The sequence below is a fragment of the Chiloscyllium plagiosum genome, unplaced genomic scaffold (assembly GCF_037043375.1).
Source record: "Chiloscyllium plagiosum isolate Xiang-an unplaced genomic scaffold, Cpla_swu_hap1 HiC_scaffold_19, whole genome shotgun sequence".
In the NCBI taxonomy this organism is placed as follows: domain Eukaryota; kingdom Metazoa; phylum Chordata; class Chondrichthyes; order Orectolobiformes; family Hemiscylliidae; genus Chiloscyllium; species Chiloscyllium plagiosum.
Genome location: NW_028270157.1, coordinates 27,099,810 through 27,120,245, shown reverse-complemented (window position 1 = coordinate 27,120,245; position 20,436 = coordinate 27,099,810). Strand labels below are relative to the sequence as shown.

The 20,436-nt window shown below is 41.2% G+C and overlaps 1 protein-coding gene across 3 annotated transcripts in view; it reads right to left on the bottom strand.

The window, feature by feature from the left end:
• lin7a (lin-7 homolog A (C. elegans)) overlaps positions 1 to 20,436 on the bottom strand; it is a 75,035-nt gene that overhangs the window by 17,223 nt on the left and 37,376 nt on the right. Inside the window, exons 3-4 of one of the 3 annotated variants that reach the window (XM_087997155.1) lie at positions 3,382 to 3,453; positions 3,240 to 3,311 (exon numbers count right to left, since the gene is read on the bottom strand). In XM_087997155.1, coding sequence (XP_087853281.1) covers positions 3,240 to 3,311; positions 3,382 to 3,453 — 144 coding nt within the window. The remainder of the gene's footprint in view (positions 1 to 3,239; positions 3,312 to 3,381; positions 3,454 to 20,436) is intronic. The other 2 variants (XM_043709671.2, XM_043709672.2) reach the window with 2 other exon arrangements.

Genomic DNA, 20,436 nt, shown 5'->3' with positions numbered 1-20,436 from the left:
ACTGCCTTCCTCACCTGGTCTGGCCTACATGTGACTCCAGACCCACAGCAATGTGATTGACTCTTAGCTACTCTCTGGGCAATTAGGAAAGGGCAATAAATGCTGACCTAGCTAGCAATAGCCACATCCTGTGAATGAATAAAAAAAAGATTATGGCTGCTCTGATAATCCCTACATCCACTTCCTTGTATTTTCCTTCTTGATTCCCTTGCTGATCAAGAAGTTATCATAGCCTTGCATACACTTAAGAACTCTGCCCAAACAGATCTCTGTGGCAAGGAGTTCCAAAGATTCATAAAATTCAGAAGCAATTCTCCTCATCTCAGTCTTAAATTGGCACCCCTTTCTTCTGAGACTCTGTCATCTGGTCCTAGACTCTACCACAAGGGAAGAGAGATTCTTCATATTTATCCTGTCAAGCATCATAAGATCAGAAGTAGGGGTGTTCACCGATGATCACAAAATGTTCAGTACCATTCGCGACTCCTCCGACATTGAAGCAGTCGATGTCCAAATGCAACAAGTCCTGGACAATATCCAGGCTTGGGATAAAAAAGTGGCAAGTAACCTTGTACCACACAAATCCCAGGCAACGAGCATCTCCAGCAAGAGAATCTAACCACTGTCCTTGAGAGTCAATGGTGTTGCCATCACTGAGTCCCCCACTATTAACATCCTGGGAGTTACTGGTGATCAGAAACTTAACCGACCCCACCACCAGGGATATATTTCCCTCCTGACCCCTTTCCGTTTTCCGCAAAGACCGTTCCCTCCGTGACTAGCTGGTCAGGTCTACGCCCCCCAACAACCCACTCTCCCGTCCTGGCACCCTTTCCTGCCACGCAGGAATTGCAAATCCTGCACCCACACCTCCTCCCTCACCTCCATCCAAGGCCCCAAAGGAGCCTTCCACATCCATCAAAGTTTCACCTACACATCCACCAATATCATTTATTGTATCCATTGCTCCCGATGCGGTCTCCTCTACTTTGGGGAGACTGGATGCCTCCTCACAGAGCGCTTTAGGGAACATCTCTGGGACACCCGCACCAATCAACCCCACCGTCCCGTGGCCCAACATTTAAACTCCCCCTCCCACTCTGCCGAGGACATGCAGGTTCTGGGCCTTCTCCACCGCTGCTCCCTCACCACCCGATGCCTGGAGGAAGAACGCCTCATCTTCCGCCTCGGAACACTTCAACCCCAGGGCATCAACGTGGACTTCACCAGTTTCCTCATTTCCCCTCCCCCCACCTTACCACAGCTCCAGCCTTCCAGCTCAGTACTGTCCCCATGACCTGTCCTACCTGCCAATCTCCCTTCCCACCTATCCGCTCCACCCTCCTCTCTGACCTATCATCCCCACCTCCATCCACCTATTGTACTCTTGGCTACCTTCTCCCCAGCCCCACCCCGCCTCCCATTTATCTCTCCACCCCAGAGGCTCCCTGCCTTCATTCCTGATGAAGGGCTTTTGCCCGAAACATCGATTTTCCTGCTCCTTGGATGCTGCCTGACCTGCTGTGCTTTTCTAGCACCACTCTAATCTAGAAACTTAACTGGACCCACCATATAAAAACAGCGGCTACAGAAGCTAGGAATCCTTCAGTGAGCAACTCTGAGGACTCCCCAGAGCTGTCCACTATCTACAAAACACAGGGCAGGAGAGTGATGGAGTACTCCACACTTGGCTGGATGAGTGCAAACTCCAACAACACTCAAAAAGCTTACCATCATCCAGGACAAAACATTCCCTTGATTGGTAGCACATTCACAAGCATCCACTTGCTCCATCACTGATATTCAGCAGCAGCAGCAGTGTGTACCATCTATAAGATGCACCGCAGAAATTCACCAAAGCTCCTGAGACAGCACCTTTCAAACCCACTTCCATCTAGAAAGACAAAGGTGTAAAATGCACGGGAACTCCATCACCTGCAAATTCCTCTCCAAACCATGCACCATCCTGTCTTGGAAATATAATGACATTCCTTCATTACCATTGGGTCAAATTCCTGGAATTCCCAACAGAATGGGATCACGGATCTACCTAAAGAATCTGGGCTGCAGTGCTTTAAGGCAGCAGCTTACCATCACCTCTTCAAGGGCAACTAGGGATGGGCGATAAATACTGACCAGCCAGCAACACTGCGTAAATAAAAACAATGAGAAAATAAAGTTTGCTCAAGGAAGGATATAAAATATAAATAACACAACTGATAGGTGGGGTTGTGCTTTTGTTCCCAAGTTCTACAAACAAAAAGCTTTTAAGCAGATCCAACACTCAGATTAGTAAATTATCTGCTGCTGGAAAAGAAACAGCAAGCAAAATATTACAGCAGCCAGAGTACACCTGCAATCCTGCATGTTAGAAATACTGATCACACCCCTGCCACCATTACGTCAGGAATCAAACAAACTGTTGAACTTGGCCTCATTCGCAACTTATCAATTCTATGTTCAGCCCTTCAAAACTTTCACAAGGCAAACAAACCAAAGTAACAGCTGGCAGAATCCCATATCCCTAAAAAAAAATGCATTGTCAATAACTCTTTGCTCAACACTCAGACAACAAGCAATGTCAGATATTACCCCAGAAGGAAGCAGAAAATTCAACTTCCAATACAACAAAACAAACTGTTGTGCTAAGACAATACATACAATATTATTAAAAGAGGTGGGCACTGTGATTTTTAACATTCCCAACAGTCATTAGTTGACAACTTACCCCAAAACTTCATACTATAAGATTAAAGTCCTATCTGCATCTTCTATTATAGGCTGGGTATGCAAATTTTCCTGACTCTAAGTTGAGCTTTTTGTGTGAATAATCACCATGATTGTAATTTGCACAAATCGTATTGACTTTTCCATGAAGACAATTATGAGTCTTATAAACATACTGGTACATATTTAGGTAGCCTTTCTATCAGCAATTGTTTAATTTGCAAAGCAAGTTATACAATCAGCAATATAAAAACAAAATGAAGCTACACTACAGTAAGAAAGAAACGTCTGGAAAGCCCAGAAGTGACCAGATCAAATTTGGTGTATCTATATAGAAAGTGTGAAATTAATTTCACTGTCTTGTTCTGACAGCAAGTCATCACACATTAATTTCCATTTTCATCCAGCACTATCTGCTGCATTGCAAGGAAGTTAGTACCATTGACCATGAAAGGAATTTGTTAATCTAATCAGAAAAATCAGTGAATACTGGGTCCTATTAAAGATATTACCTGGGTAGTAGCACTGGCTCTACCTTCTGGGCTGCCACTGATGTCTAAATTCTCATATATACTCTCGAACACCTGAAATACACATGTACACAAAATTAAAACACAATTACAACACATTATCTGGTACCTCCACATGGCATACCTTTGCGGTTGCGCGAGCTCTGAATTCTGGGCAGCCACTGATGGTTATTGTCTCATGCATGTACTGATAAACCTGAAAAATTATTTGCAAATCACAGAAGAATTAATTACTCACAGCTTAAAGCAGTACAGATCTTGCTTAGATCTTGAAAATATTTTCAAGCAGTTTTGGTTTTATATTGTCATTTATCGCAATGTATATTCGAGAAGTTTAGATATTATATGCAAATAATTGGGAAATTAAGATGTTCAGCAACAGATTCCCTTAATGTAAAAAGCATTTTTCTCTTGAATTTTTTTCTCTTGAATTGTATTGTTTGTAAGGTGAGGTAATGCCTCTTCCCATCTCAGATAAAGAAGGGCACTCTAGAACAGTGTTAGTTTGAGAGATAAAGAATGATCAAGAAAAATTGCAAAGTGAGAGCGTTAAAAAAAGTGTGAAAGAAGATAATGAGAAAAGACAATAAAGTATGAGAAAAGATGGAAACTAAAAAGATATAATAAAGCAAACAGTGTAGAGAAAAAGTGGACGATAATAATGCTTTTTTAGTTGGTAATGGTAAATAGATGTGGTTTACAAATGTAATTGCATTTGGGTATATGCCTGGTAGAACATTTTGTTATCCAACATAAAATACAGCTGGAAATCTGAAACAAAGATAAACTGTTGAAGATACTCATCAAGTCTGACATCATTTGGGAAGAGAAAAGCACAGTTAACATTTCATAGCTGTGACATTTCATCAGAATGAGAAAAAGTCAGAATTGCAAAAGGTTTTGCGTAAATGAAAGATGGGATGTTGAAAAGAATAAAAGGGAAACTATAAGTCAGGGTGGATGGTAGGACAGGTTAAATAGCAAAAGGTTTCACTGTACAAGAAAATAACAAATTGAGTAAAGATCATCGAATGGCTACAGACAGAGAGAAAATAAATCAGTTACTGTTCTCCTCCTGGTCCACGCCACCTAAGCGAAACCCTGACCCAAACAGTGGCGCCTATGAGTAGCGCATATTGGGCTGCCTAAAGCCCTGGATACTGCTTAATGGGCCCTAATTTACTGTCCTAGCCTGGGCCTTGTCTAGAGGATGTGTGAATAGTAGGACCCTGAATAGCTGCCAATAACTAAAAGCAAAGGCAATAAGAGAAAAATAAGTGAGAAAAATAACTGCAAAGAAAAGAATAAAGGGACATTATTACCATCATTGAAAATTTTTGAACTCAATGTTGAGTCACAAATACTGAGTATTGCTCCTTGACCTTGTGTTCAGCTCTATTAGTACACTGTAACAGGACAAATAGAGAAAGGCTAGAAAGAACGCTAGGTAGAGAACGACTGAAAACCGAAAGTGATGCTCAGATTGAATAGAAGTGTTTCACAAAGTGGCCATCCAGTCTGCATTTGGTGCCATTGAATTAGAGGATAATACATCATGAGCAGTGAATATAGTGCACTACATTGAAAGCAGTACAAATAAAGTTTCAATTGAAGGGAGAGGTAAAATGAAACTGTATGTTCTGGTGAGAAAAGGTGTAGTAGGAAGCAGATGGGGTTGTAGGGGTGATTGAAGGATGAATTGTTATGTCGTAGAGAGAACAGACCCTTCAGAGTGCTAAAATGGGAGAAAATATCGGTATGTTGTGTGGCATTACACAGAAAATGAAGGAAATGTCTGAGTGGTTACTGGAATCCACCATGGGAACATGGTCACATTATCTCATGTTGGAGATGGACATCACATAGAATGCTGGTGGTGTGAACATTATAGGCTACTTTTTTTTGTTATTTAGGCTGGTTGCTTCATTGGGTGGGCCAGTATTTATTACCCATCCCTTACTGCCCTGGAAAAAAATGTTGTCAGTTGCTTCTTGAACCACGACAGACGACTTGGTTTAGGTACATGTATTTGGGAAGACAGCTCCAGAATTTTGACCCAGGCACACTAAAGAAATGGTGATATATTTGGAAGTAAGGATGGTAAGTGGCTTTGAGGGGAATTTGCAGAGAATGGTATTTTCAAATATCTGCTGTCCTTGTCATTCTCGATGGTAATGTTCTTGGCTTGGAAGGTGCTACTTAAGAAGCTTTGAAATTCTGCAGTGCACCACACATATAGTAGTCTGCCACAACTGAGTGTTGGTGATCAAGGGCTGAAGACCTATGGATGTGGTGCTAATCACATCTGGAGAGTAGTAAACACTGAGATTTGTTGAAGTTGTATGCATCTAGGCAAGTGCACAGAGTTACATTACACTACTGACTTGAACTTTATTGCTGGTTGATTGGCTTAGGGAGTCTGGAGGTGACTTAATTGCTGAAGGATTCCTAGTCTCTGACTGTCTCTTCTAGCTATACTATACAATTGGTTGGTGCTGTTGGTGCCTGTTTGATTCCGCCAATCACCAACTGCAGCTGCAGGCATGTACAGAAAGAGTCAATTCTCATAACTTCACAGGTTACTTTATTAATGCATTAAACAATGGACATATTTCTTGTATGTTTTATTACAAACTAAAACTGACATATTTTCCCACAAACTGAACTAGAACCTATTTATACACCCATTAGTTTTCTGACACTCCCTGAGTAGTCACAGCATATGAAACTAATACTCAATCAAGATAACTGCTTGTTGCTGCTGATGAGAGCTAATGCTGGCCAGACTGTGCACTCTCTCGAGATGTCACCACATCCTTAACATAGAGTCTGCTGCTGAGATAGTTGGTCTCCGAGGTTTTGCTGGTTGCATGCCTCGAGAATCTTCTTTTTACCTTTTTCCCTTCTTTGTCTCTCTCTAGTTGTGGTGTCTTTTTCCAGTTGGCTCAGCGTCATCTGCTTATTGCATGTCTTTACCTTCCTGGCTCTAGACCAGGGACCAAGGTAGCATTAACTCATTGCTCCTCACCCAAATAAGGCATTACTTCATTTTTCTTATTTTTTTTTGCAGAATATATTTGGTCCCAAGAAGTATCTGGACTCTGGTCATCCTCAGTCCACAAGAGATTTCCCCCAGCGTGTCAGCAGTTTTTACACTGAGCATTTCTAGCCTATCAGCGACTGGTACCTCTATCTCACTGCAGCCTCCTGGCTAGCATCTCATTTTCAGCAGTATGTCATTGACTTGTACCAATGTCTCTCTCCGTGCAGCAGCCTGACTAACAGTACAGTTCATATCTGGTCAATGATGAGCTCCTTGATGTCAATAGTGTGGAATTCAGCAGTGGTAATGCCATTGAATGTCAAGGGGCAATGTTTGAATTCTTTCTTGCTGAAGATGATCAACATCAGACGTGTTGTGAATGCTACTTTTCATTTGTCAGACTAAACGTGGATATTGATCAGTTGTGCTATTGTTGGACATGTACAGCTTCAGTATGAGTAGTTTTGAATGGTTTTGAACATTGTGTAGTCATCAGTGAACAACCCCATGGTGTGAACTGAATTGGCTGAAGGCTGGTATTTATGCAGTGAAAGATATTTCAATTGCTCAGCACTTCCAGTTGAAGATATTTGCAAATACTATGCCTTTTATATTTTGCACCAATGTGGTGGGTTACCTAATCATTGAGGCTGGGGATTTCTGTGCAGCATTTTCCTCCACTGAGTTGTTCATTAATTCACCATAATTCAAGATTAGATGTGACAAGATTGCAGAGCTTAGATCAGATCCATTGGCTATGCAATTGCGTAGCTCTACGACTCACTGCATATGCTGTCCGACATGGAAGTGTAGTAGCTTCACCAGGTTGACATCTCACTTTTAGGTAGCCTGATGCTGTTCCTGGCATGACTTCCTTTTGAACTAGCGTTGATCCTCTGTTTTGATGATAATGGAGGAGTAGGGGATATGCTGAGCCATAACACTGACAATTCCCCTGCTCTGTGGATGCTGCCTGACCTGCTGTGCTTTACCAGCACCACACTTTCGAGTCATCTACGACAGAAGGAAAATCTAAAGTATTTCTGCGGGTATAGGTGATACAGACATTACATTTTGGCAAGCTGATATTTATATCAATAGTCATCTCATGAATTTCAAGTCAGTGTTTTGTGATATTATCAGACAGTGACTCATAACTACCAAAGCACTCTGAGAAAAATATATTAATACTAGCACCAATGTGCAGTCAACGGTGCATCTATGTAACAAAATCAAAAAGGCTCAGCATGTCTGGCAGCATCTGTGGAGAGAAATCAGAGTTAACGTTTTGGGTCCAATGACTCTTCCTCAGAACTGGTGGTAGCTAGGAAAACATTTTCATAATGCTGAAGATAAGGTGGTGGTGGGGGTGGTGGCAAGGGGGGCATAACGAGCAAACAACAGGTGGAGATAGAGCCCAAAAGAGACCAATAGGGATAATTACTGCCTAGCAATAGGTTCTGTGTAATAGCAGACCAAATCATAGCAAGGCCTCGTGGGTGGGGGTTGGACACAGGAGAAGATGCCTCAAACCTTACAATTGTTGAGCTTGATGTTAAGTCCAGAAGGCTGCAGAGTTCCCAGGTGGAAAATGAGGTGCTGTTCTTCCAGCTTGAGCTGCACTGGAGTAGTCTAGCAAGCCTGAGATCGATATTGGCCAGGGAACATGGTGGTGTGTTGAAGTGGCAAGCAACTAAAAGCTCAGGGTCTTCTTTGCGGACAGAATGTAGGTGTTCTGCAAAGTGGTCACCCAGTCTAGGCTTCATTTTTCCAACATAGAAGACATGACGTTGTGAGCAACAAATGCAGTGGACTGGAGTGAGTGAAGTGCAGGTAAAAGTGCTGCTTCACCTAGGTGGCATATTTGGGTCCTTGGATACTGAGGAAGGAAGGAATTAAATGGGCAGATGTTACACCTTCTATTGCAGGGGAAGGTGCCACGGGTCTGTGGGTTATTGTGAGTGGAGGAATGAACCACAGTATCCTGGATGGAATGGTACTTGTGGAAGTCTGACAGGGGAGGGAAGGGAAGGGGAGAGTGTATCTGGTGGTGGCATCCCACTGCAGATGATGGAAATGGGAGCTAATGATCCTCTGGATGTGGGTGGTGGTGGGGTGGGAGGTAAGGACAAGGGGGAATCTATTGCTGTTGTGGGAGAGAAGAAAGGGGGTGAGGGCTGAAGTGGGGGAGATGGGTCAGACCCAGCTGATAGCCCTGTCACCTATGGGGAATTCTCATTTGAGGAAAAAGATGGACATTTCAGAGGTCACTTCATCGAAGTTGACATCATCAGAACAGGTGTGATAGAGACCGAGAAACTGTGAGAGTGGGATAGAGTCTTTACAGGAAGTAGGGTGTGAGGATATATAGTCAAGGTAACCATGGGGGTCCTTTGGTTTGTAGTGGATATTATTGCTTAAAAATGTGTTGCTGGAAAAGCTCAGCAGGTCAGGCAGCATCAAAGGAGCAGGAGAATCGGCGTTTCGGGCATAAGCCCTTCTTCAGGAAAACCTACTGCGAATCCTCTTGCATTTAACCTACTGCGAATCCTCTTGCAAGGATACCTTCCTTGAAGAAGCTCTCCTCCTCCCCCTTTGATGCTGCCTGACCTGCTGCGCTTTTCCAGCAACACATTTTTAAGCTCTGATCTCCAGCATCTGCAGTACTCACTTTCTCCTAGTGGATATTATTGGCCAGCCTATCCCAGTACAACTAGTGCAACAACATAATCCAGTATTCAAGGTATGAAAAATTATTCAATATAAGGAAAGCCAAATAGTAGAAAGCCTGTATGTACTTTACAATCAAGAATTCACATTTTTTACACAGAAATTTCTTTCACAACATCAATGAAATGGGAATCTGTGACTGTATGGAATGGCACAAATATTTTCCACTGCTGCCAACATTAAAGAGGGCTTTGGACTGCAATGTTTGGGGAATATTTGCAAGCAATGTATTTGACTTTACCTTCTCACCTTGACCTTCTGTTACTCGAGTCAGCAGCAAAGTGGTGTAGCTGGAGCATGCTGGGCACATAACCCAGTGGTTGATGGGTCAAAACTATTCTTCAGCTATTTGGCACTGCAAGGTGGCCATGGTTAGCATTGCTGCCTCACAGTTTCGATTCCACCCTCGGGTGACTGCCTAGGTAGAGTTTACACATTCTCCCAATGTCTGTGTGGGTTTCCTCTGGGTGCTCCAATTTTCTCCCACAGCAAAAAAGTGCAGGTTAGGTGGATTGGCCATGCTAAATTGCCCAAAGTGTCGAGGAATGGATAAGTTAGGTGAATTAGCAATGGGATATGCAGGGTTACAGAGACTGTTTAGGAGGTAGTTATGGACTGGATGCTCTTTGGAGGATTGGTGTGGACGTAACGGGTTAAATGGCCTGCTTTCACACTGTATGGATTCTATGATTCTCAATAAAAATCCTCAGTAATTTAGGACTGAGATCATGCTAAGCCAGATCAACCTACATGGCTACAGGGATGGTGCAGGAGGGTGGGTTTCGGATACTTTGGATAATTGAGGCTTATTCTGGGACAGGTGGAACCTCTACAAACAGGTTGGTCTACAACTGAACCAGAGGGGTACCAATATCCTGGGGGCGGAAATTTACTAATGCTCTTCGGGAGAGTTTAAACTATTTCAGCAAGGGGATGGGAACCTAAATTGTAATTCCAGTGTCCAGGAGGTTGAGAGTAGTGAGATCAGAAATGAGGTTTCAAGGTCACAAGAGTTCCCGGGCAAGCAGGAAGGTGGTTTGAAGTGTATCTACTTCAACGCCAAGAGCATCCAGAAAAAGGTGAGTAAACTTAGAGCATGGGTTGGTACCTGGGACTTCGATGTGGTGGCTATTTCGGAGACATGAATAGAGCAGGGACAGGAATAGTTATTGCAGGTTCTGGGATTTAGATGTTTCAGTAAGAACAGAGAAGATGGTAAAAGAGGGGGAGATATGGCATTGACGGTCAAGGACAGTATTATGGCGGCAGAAAGGACTTTTGAGGGCTTGTCTACTGAGGTAGTGTGAGCTGAGGTTAGAAACAGGAAAGGAGAAGTCACCCTGTTGGGAGATTTCTATAGGCCTCCAAATAGTTCCAGAGATGTAGATGAAAAGATAGCAAAGATAATTCTGGATAGGAGCGAGAGTAACAGGATAGCTGTTATGGGGGACTTTAACTTTCCAAATATTGACTGGAAATACTAAAGTTTGAGTACTTTAGATGGGTCAGTTTTTGTACAATGTGTGCAGGATGGTTTCCTGACACAGTATGTGGACAAGCCAACAAGAGGCGAGGCTGGGTAATGAACCTGGGCAGGTGTTAGAGTTGGAGGTAGGAGAGCACTTTGGTAATAGTGACCACAATTCAGTTATGTACACTTTAGCAATGGAAAGGGATAGGCGTATACCACAGGGTAAGAGTTATTGCTGGGGGAAAAGGCAATTATGATGCGATTAAACAAGATTTAGGATGCATAGAATGGGGAAGGAAAGGCAGGGGATGGGCACAATTGAAACGTGGAGCTTATTCAAGGAACAGCTACTGCACATCCTTGATAAGTGTGTACCTGTCAGGCAGGGAGGAAGTGGCTGAGCGAGGGAACCATTGGTTTACTGAAGATGCTGAATCTCTAGTCAAGAGGAAGAAGAAGGCTTATGTTAGGATAATATGTGAAGGCTCAGTTAGGGCACTTGAGAGTTACAAGTTAACCAGGAAAGACCTAAAGAGTGAGCTAATAAGAGGCAGGAGGGGACATGAGAAGTCGTTGGCAGGTGGGATCAAGGAAACCTTAAAGCTTTCTATAGGTGTATCAGGAATAAAAGAATGACTAGAGAAAGATTTGGGCCAATCAAGGACAATAGTAGGAAGTTGTGCCTGGAGTCCGAGGAGATGGGGAAGCACTAATTGAATATTTTTCATCAGTATTGTCATGAAGATGTGGGTGTACTGTACCTTTTAAGAAAGTTAAATGCTGGCAGAACTACCTGACAGCACGAAGTGTTCTGAACAAGACATAATGTAACCTTTTGGTCCAGCAATCAGTGTAGCTGTTTGCATGGTGATAAAAACAATTCAATCAGTTTAAATTATACCCCAAATTACCAACCTCCAATCAAGTTTAAATTTATTGTAGTGACAATATTAGAAACCAATGAAACAATCTGATGCTTTGGGGTAGAAGACCGGGGAAAATTTGAACAGTTGGAAGAGAACTGCCAAGAGACCGACTGATGTAGACTGCTAGTCCGAACTGTCTGAGAGGTACCTGTCAGAGAAGGAGTTTGCAGAGGAAAACACTGACACCGACTCAGAGAGCAAATCTGCAAAGAGAAGATTTGACAGCTGGCTAGTTTTGAAATTCAAATTTTTCAGTAAATATTAATCAGGGGTTTTATCGGACTAATATTATAGAAGGGAAAGTAAAAGATAGGTTACAGGAAGGAGTGGTAAATAGTTGTTTGTTAATTATTCTGTTATGTTTTAAGAAATAAATTTGTTAATTTTTACTTTAAATAGTTCCTGTCCTCTCGGATTTTCACAGATTACTGCACGGGATAAACCTTTACTGTGTTGCTGGTTTAAATTAAGCAGGAGGGTTTACCTGTGTCATAACAGTACTCACTGGGGGAAAAAAAACAATGTTGTTGAGGAGAATACTGAGATATAGGGTACTAGACTAGATGGGATTGATGTTCGCAAGGAGGAGATATTAGCAATTATGGAAAGTATGAAAATAGATAAGTCCCCTGTGCCAGATGGGATTTATCCTCAGATTCTCTGGGAAGCCAGGGAAGAGATTACAGAGCCTTTGCCTTCGATCTTTATATCAGCACTGTCTACAGGAATAGTGCCAGAAGACTGGAAGATAGTAAATGTTGTCCCTTTGTTCATGGAGGAGAGTAGAGACAACCTTGGTAATTACAGACCAGTGAACCTTCCTTCGGTTGTCGGTAAAGTGTTGGAAAAGGTTATAAGAGATAGGATTTATAATCATCTAGAAAGGAATAAGTTGAATAGGGATAGTCAACATGGTTTTTTGAAGGGTAGAACATGACTCACAAACCTTATTGAGTCCTTTGAGATGGTGACCAAACAGGTGGATTAGGGGAAAGTTATTGATGTGGTGTATACTGCAATCCATGTACACCACATCAAACACTTTCCCCTAATCCACCTGTTTGGTCACCATCTCAAAGGACTCAATAAGGTTTGTGAGTCATGTTCTACCCTTCAAAAAACCATGTTGACTATCCCTATTCAACTTATTCCTTTCTAGATGATTATAAATCCTATCTCTTATAACCTTTTCCAACACTTTACCGACAACCGAAAGAAGGTTCACTGGTCTGTAATTACCAAGGTTGCCTCTACTCTCCTTGAACAAAGGGACAACATTTACTATCTTCCAGTCTTCCGGCACTATTCCTGTAGACAATGCTGATATAAAGATCGAAGGCAAAGGCTCTGTAATCTCTTCCCTGGCTTCCCAGAGAATCTGAGGATAAATCCCATCTGGCACAGGGGACTTACATATTTTCATATGTGGATTTCAGTAAGGCTTTTGATAAGGTTCACCACAATAGGCTACTGCACAAAATATGAAGGCAGGGAATTGAGGGTGGTTTAGCAGTTTGGATCAGAATTTGGCTAGCTGAAAGAAGACAGAAGGTGGTGGTTGATAGGAAATGTTCACCCTGGAGTTCAGTTATGAGCGGTTCACTGCAATGTTCTGTTTTGGGGCCATTGCTGTTTGTTGTTTTTATAAATGACCTAGATGAGGGCATAGAAGGATGGATTAGAAAATTGGGATTGTGGATAGTGTTGAAGGATGTTGCTGGTTACAGAGGGACTTAGATAAGCTGCAGAGCTTGGTTGAGAGTTGGCAAATAGAGTTTAATTCAGAAAAGTGAGAGGTGATTTTCTTTGGAAGGAGCAACAGGAATAAAGAGTACTGGACTAACGGTAAGATCCTTGGTAGTGAAGATGAGCACAGAGATCTCAGTGTCCATGTATATAGATCCCTGAAAGTTGCCACCCAGGTTAAAAGGGTTGTTAAGAAAGCACATGGTATGTTAGCTTTTATTGGTAGAGGGATTGAGTTTCAGAGCCATGAGGTCATGCTGCAGCTGTGCAAAATCTGGTGCGGCCACACTTGGAGTATTGTGCACAGTTCTGGTCACCGCATTATGTGGAAACTTTGGAAAGGGTTCAGAGGAGATTTACTAGGATGTTATCTGGTATGGAGGGAAGGTCTTATGAGGAAAGTCTGAGGGACTTGAGGTTGTTTTCATTTGAGAGAAGGTGGTTGAGAGGTGACTTAATAGAGACATATACGATAATCAGAGGGTTAGATAGGGTGGGCAGTGAGAACCTTTTTCCTCAGATGCTGATAGCTAGCATGAGGGGACATAGCTTTAAATTGACGGGTGATAGATATAGGATCAATGTCAGAGGTAGTTTCTTTTTTGAGAGTAGTACGGGTGTGGAATGCTCTACCTGCAACAGTAGTAGACTCGCCAACTTTAAGGGTATTTAAATGGTCATTGGATAAACATATGGATGAAAATGGAATTGTTTAGGTTGGATGGGCTTCAGATTGGTTCCACAGGTCGGTGCAACATGGAGGGCCAAAGAGTCTGTACTGCGCTGTAATATTCTATGTTCTAACCCTCAAATAGCATAATCAAGGAAGTGAACATAGTGGTATCATAAAGACTGAATTGCTGAGGGTGAATTAGAGGAATGAGAGAGTTGAAAGCCATCATGCTGAACTAACATGGTTACCTGCTTCAGTATAAATCTACAGGCAGATGGAGAATAAACATCTGCTAATGCACATCAAAGATGTGGTGCATAAAACCCCATGGATACCACCACCACCAATGAGAACAGATGACTGATGTCCAATGATTAAAAAAAACAGCAAGGAAGAAATTGCATGTTTCAGCAGGGAAGATGTCTTCGGTGAAGGAAATCCAAGAGTGGTGAAGTTCTCCAGTATAAAGGGATCTATAAACCTCAGACTGTAAGAAGAGAATCAAAGCTTTCCATCCAGTCTTCCAAGTCCAGAAGATGTATTCTGCAGGGATTGTGAAACCTCCAGATCCTGTGTATTTGTAAAATCAGAGACCTGGTAGGGGTGTGGGTGCAAAAATGAAATTATTCATTTGTAAGTATAATGAAAACAAAAAAGAGGGTAATGTTGCATAAGTCTGAAAGTATTCATATGAAGAAATGCTGCACTTTGAAGGTCACGCAGACTAGTTTTAGATTTTGAAGGAGTGAGACTAAGGACATGACCCTCCTTAAAATCTCCAGAACAATGTTCACTACATCAATGTAATCTGTAACTTCCTCTACCACAGTAAACTAAGCAGATCCAGTGGTTTCCTACATTTAAAGAGAATGGTGGAATGAATGTTTATTATGAGCAGCAACTCATAACATCACCACAAGCTGGTCAAACAAATCTCCTAGTCTACAATGCTCCAAGACCAGTCTGCTCCTCTAGTTCTGGCCTCCTGATCATCTCTAATCTGAATCATTCCACCAAGGGCGGCTGTCCCTTCAGTTACCTAAGCCCTAAACTCTGGAATATCTACCCAAACCTCATGATTTAATTTCCTGCTTTAAGACGCTTCCTAAACTTGCCTGTTGTTACTCTTAAATCTCCTTAGGTGCTTGGTGTCATATTTTGGTTTATAATGCCTTACTATAAAATAAATGCTAAAATGTATAGGCTTTTGTTGTATATACGCATTTAGGGTTATGTTCCATGATTTTCAGGTTTTCCTTCAAGTGGTGTTCCCAGGGATCTGTGTAGGGACCCATGCTTTTCCTGAAGTAAACAAACAATTTGGAAATGGGTGAGGATGGCAAATCCTTTAAATTTGCATTTGATACTAAGTGAGGGAGAATATTGAATTGTGAAGATGATGCTAAGTGACTTCAGAAATAAATATTGACAAGTTTGTCAAATGGGAGACATCTGGCATATGAAATTCAGTGCAGAGAAATGCAAGGTAATACATTTTTGTTAAAGAAACATGGAGGCACAATACAGGCTCAATGGTACTTTGAGGAGAGTACAGATGCAGAAAAAACTCATGGTTCGAGTACCTAATTCTCAGAGGGCAACCAGGCAAGTTAAATCAGTTGTTAAGAATAGGATTCTTGGGTTTCTAAATAGAGGCATAGAGTATAAAAGCGTAGAAGTGATGTTACATCTCTGCAAGTCATTGGTCAGACAACATTTGGATTATTGCGTTGAGATCTGAGCAGCTTATTTGAGGATAAATGTCAAAGCTCTGGAATGAGTCTAAAGGAGATTTAGTAGTGTGACGATACTTTGGCTTTAAGTGGTGTATTTTGTCCTTTTTCTAAAATGTAGAAAGTTTGAGGCAGAGGTGTAGAGCAGTCTGCCCAAAGCCAATAAAGTAAACAGCTTGTCAGGCCTTGTGTTTTTTCAAGACAATGTGGAACCATAGCAGCCTGAATGGGTTCCGTCAAGAATGGTGATTTTTAATTTTAGCTTCCAGCAATTGCTGGGATCTTGAAGCTGGCTGTGGAAGCTCTTATTCCTCTCTCTGAAGCTAAAAGCTGGGATTCTCTTCCTATTGCCACAACTGCATGTAAGACAATCTATATTACTGAATTTGCCCCTGACAAGGGTCTGTTTATGGGATGTTACTATATTGGAACAATTAATTAGTAGTGGTTAATATATATTTTTTGTTAGGCATTTTGATAAAGTTAGAGTTAAGCCAATTCTTTTATTTTTCTTTTTTATGTTACAGCTAAAATACAAAGTGTGTTTTGCTTAAAGTCAAGCAGTTTGACCAATCAAATTGCATCTGGAATGCAACATCTTACATTTAACTTTAAAATAAGAAAAAGTTCGGGTCTATGCTATCTTCTTTATATATTTTGGAAGGTTTTGGTCTGGTCCACAACTCTAACATGATACCAGGAATGAGGGATTTTCAGTACATGGAAAGATTAGAGAAATTGGGATAATTTTCTTTCAAATAGAGATTAACAGATGGTCTTAGAGGTGTTGAACATTCTGAACAATTTGACAGGATAGAGGAGGATATTCAGTTTCCAGTAGCTGGTATATCAGTAACTGGGTGGTAGGGGGTGGGGACACAATTTCAAGATTGACAGCGAGAGATTTAGGAGTAAGATGAAGAGAAATGTCTTTATTCAGTTATTAAAATTTGGAATGTGCCACCTGGGAGAGCCGGGGACAATTCCAAAGGAGGCTTCAAAAGAGAGATGGATACATATTTGGAAGTAATGAATTTAAAAGGCTATGGCCATAGGGCTGCAGAATGGTATTAGCTGAGTAGCTTTCAGGAGCCAGTACAGACATGATGGGTCAAATGGCCTCCTTCTGCACTGTTCGATTTTTATGATTCTATCATTTGAAGCAGAAAGAGAAAGATTCAGAACTAGCAAAACTAAATCAATCATAATGATGATGATTATTATCCCTACTTCAATTTTAGCTTTTAAAATTAATTTTTATTGTTTAATTTGGGTTAAAGAGTGAAGCCTGGTTGCTTGCCAGAACATTAAGTATAATAAATGAAATAGTGGAATTATTCCTTATGGCGCTTGTCTGTGATTCGCTGTGAAATATGTTAACTTCAAGAAGATATAATCATTGGTGTATGTTTCCTTTATGTCATCTTCATGCTGACACAGATTTATCTGTATCACATGAATGAACACCTGATTCACCAAGGATGAGCGAAATGCTTCGATGGCAGAGTTTGTGAACAAACTTTCAAAGAAAACTGCAATTAAATCACAAATTTTAAGGCAATTTTAAGAATAAGGATTACCATCTCTAGATAATATGCATTTCTAGTGCTATTGATGAGACAGAAGAAATGCTCTTTCTTGCCAAGAATTCTTCTGTCACAATAGTGAATGTTTCATAATTCTATTTTAAGGTGCATCATACTTCTGGAATTCTATCCAACGTATTTCATTACGCTCTATTGAGAACGCCAGCTCATATTGGCTCATTCTTTATTCATTCAAAGGATGAGGGTGTCACTGGCTGGGCAGCATTTATTGCCCATCCTTAATTGCCCAGAGGGCAGTTAAGAATCAACCACGTCACTGTGGGTCTGGAGTCACATGTAGGCCAGACCAGGTAAAGGACATTAGTGAAACAGATCGATTTTTTCAACAATCCATAATGGATTCGTGATCATTAGATTCTCAATTCCAGATATTTATTGAATTCAAACTCCACCATCTTCCATGGCGGGATTCAAATCAGGTTCCCCAGAATATGATCTGGATCTCTGGATTAACAGGCCAGCGAGAATAGTATTCTGCCATCACCTCCTCATCCTCCAGTTTCCACACTCTCTGAAAGGTAATAGCTTGATATGAGTTTGCAAGATTGGCTTCCAGTTATGATTGAAAAATGTGATAAAGGTTCAAACCCCATAACAGTCCAAATCTCATGTAGAAACTTGAGATTGTACAATTACTTTATTATTTCACTTTTTGAATGAACATTACTTTGTTATTTCAGTACATAATAGAGAATGAAGTTAGAACTTTTCCCATTATACTGTTGGAGGATCTATTAATTGGATTGATCCTCCCTGCTTCTAAAATGGCATATTTGAATCGAGGCAAGGAGTGAATAGCAGTTGCTCGAGAGATTCACTGGGTGGTTCTAGAGCTATGTGTTTAGATCAGAGTGGTGCTGGAAAAGCACAGCAGGTCAGGCTGCATCTGAGGAGCAGGAAAATCGATGTTTTGGGCAAAAGCCCTTCATCAGAAATAGTGTCTATTCCTGATGAAGGGCTTTTGCCCGAAACGTCGATTTTCCTGCTCCTCGGATGCTGCCTGAACTGCTGTGCTTTTCCAGCACCACTCTGATCTAAACTTTGGTTTCCAGCATCTGCAGTCCTCACTTTTACCTGGTTCTAGAGCTATCAAGAGAACAGGATTCTGATCTCAACAAACAAACATTTACTCTATGTTAAACATCAGCGGTTAAAGGTTGTTTAGATTTTTTTTCTAGTTAGTTTAATTCCAAGTTAAGCATCTCAAAAAATCCAACCTGATGACTTGCTCACCACGTATATACATCCAGTCAAGTGTTCACCTAATTATACCATAGCTAATACATAAGGATATATAAAAACACTATCTACTGTTGCCTAGTTTCATTTAAAAAAAAATCGCTTGCAGGTTGTAGACATCTCTGGCTGGCTAGTATTTTGTTTTATATTGTCCATACCCTCTGGAAAACTAAGGAGACTTGCTGTCAAACAAATCCTCCTATTTCTATACCAACATTCTCACATCTATTCTTCCTCTGTTCCTTAACTATTAATTACTTGACAGCTGCCATTGAACCACTCTCTTACTAGCTCTCTCCAAGGCAGACTTCAAGGGTTACCAGACCCCTGATTTAAATGTTGCTTCCTCAGCCACAAAACAGCAGTGTTATCCTCAGTAGGCAAGCACCTTAACCTAATTAAGAATGGGAGTGACTGTCAGTGTTATGTTTCAAGTTGATATAATGCATTGCAATACTCAATTGCCTAGCTGCAATATCAATTATCATTTGATATAACCCTGGCATGGGGACTTTAATTACATCTGTCTCTTTAATGCTGTTGATAGCCTTTCTGAGTCAGTCTGTATTTGTACTTCCTCGTCTCACTGGCATAGATTGAATATCATGCCTTCATGCACACAAAAGTGTACTGGCAAAGAAGTCATACAGTATAACCAAGCACTAAATTCCAACCCCCAGCACAGCAGCCTTTTGAAATTTGGAACTTGCTGTTCAGGAACAGTCAACCCTGTACTGTTGCTTCCCTGTCAGGAATGTTGTTTTGATTAATACAACACGGTTTTATATTTATTGATGTCAAACAACCAGATAGGATTTGTTATTGTACATAGATCTGTTGATATTTACAGATGTAAAAATCACAATGGGCAGTTCAACTCTTACAGACACATGTACAAACACTTCCTATTCAAGACTTTGAAAATGTTAAGAGAGCAGCACCATCGGTAGAGTTTGTGCAAGTGTTTTAGATTAGATTAGATGCTCTACAGTGTGGAAACAGGCCCTTTAGCCCAATAAGTCCACACTGACTCTCTGAAGAGAAACCCACCCAGACTCATTTCCCTACATTTACCTCTGACTAATGCACCTAACACTATGGGCAATTTAACTTAGCCTATTCATCTAACCTGCATATCTTTGGACTGTGGAAGGTAAACCCACGTAGACACGGGGAGAATGTGCAAACTCCACACAGACAGTCACCCAAGGCCAGAATCGAACCCGGGTCCCTGGTGCTATGAGGCAGCAGTGCTAACGACTGAGCCACTGTGCCACCTTTAATTGTAACATATTTAACCTCTTACATTTCACAACCTCTTGGCCTTTTCCAAACCTTAGTTAAGAACAACAATACCGTATTGAACGACCCACTCTGCAGCTGTCAGCAAACCAACATTTAGTGAGAGCAGATGTGCTCTGCTGACATCATTACTGGGAGCTGTGTACAATTTTCATTTCAATGTGCCTTTTATGTCCAATGATTCATTTTGTAAAGTGACAGAGACATTTTGCTTTTGCTTGGTTGAGAACACAACAACACTTTGATGCACAGATTTACAAATCAGACTATGGCTCATAAACGAGCATCTTGCAATCAAAGCTCTACAGCGTTCAATTGTTCCTGGAGGGCATTTTTATTTTCCTGCAGTGATGTGAACACAGTCACTACACACTATTGTATTGTGTATTAATTACATATTAATTAAATGTTTAATTACATTTCAGTGATGAGCATTAGCAAAGGGGTCACCTGTGAGCTGGCAGTTGTTAATTTGGTTTAATGGTTTGGAAACAGTATGAAAAGGAGCAAGTTTATGGTATTGGAGGGCATGATATGAAATGCATAAATAGAAACATGCCAGTGGAAAAACACTAGACTTCAGTTCTGTTCTCACTGCTTGACTATATGACTTGCAACACTACAATATGTTATTACATCCACATGTGGCATAATAGCAGCAAGGGGCACAGATTTGATCTCCTCCTACTGATATCAGACTACTCTTATA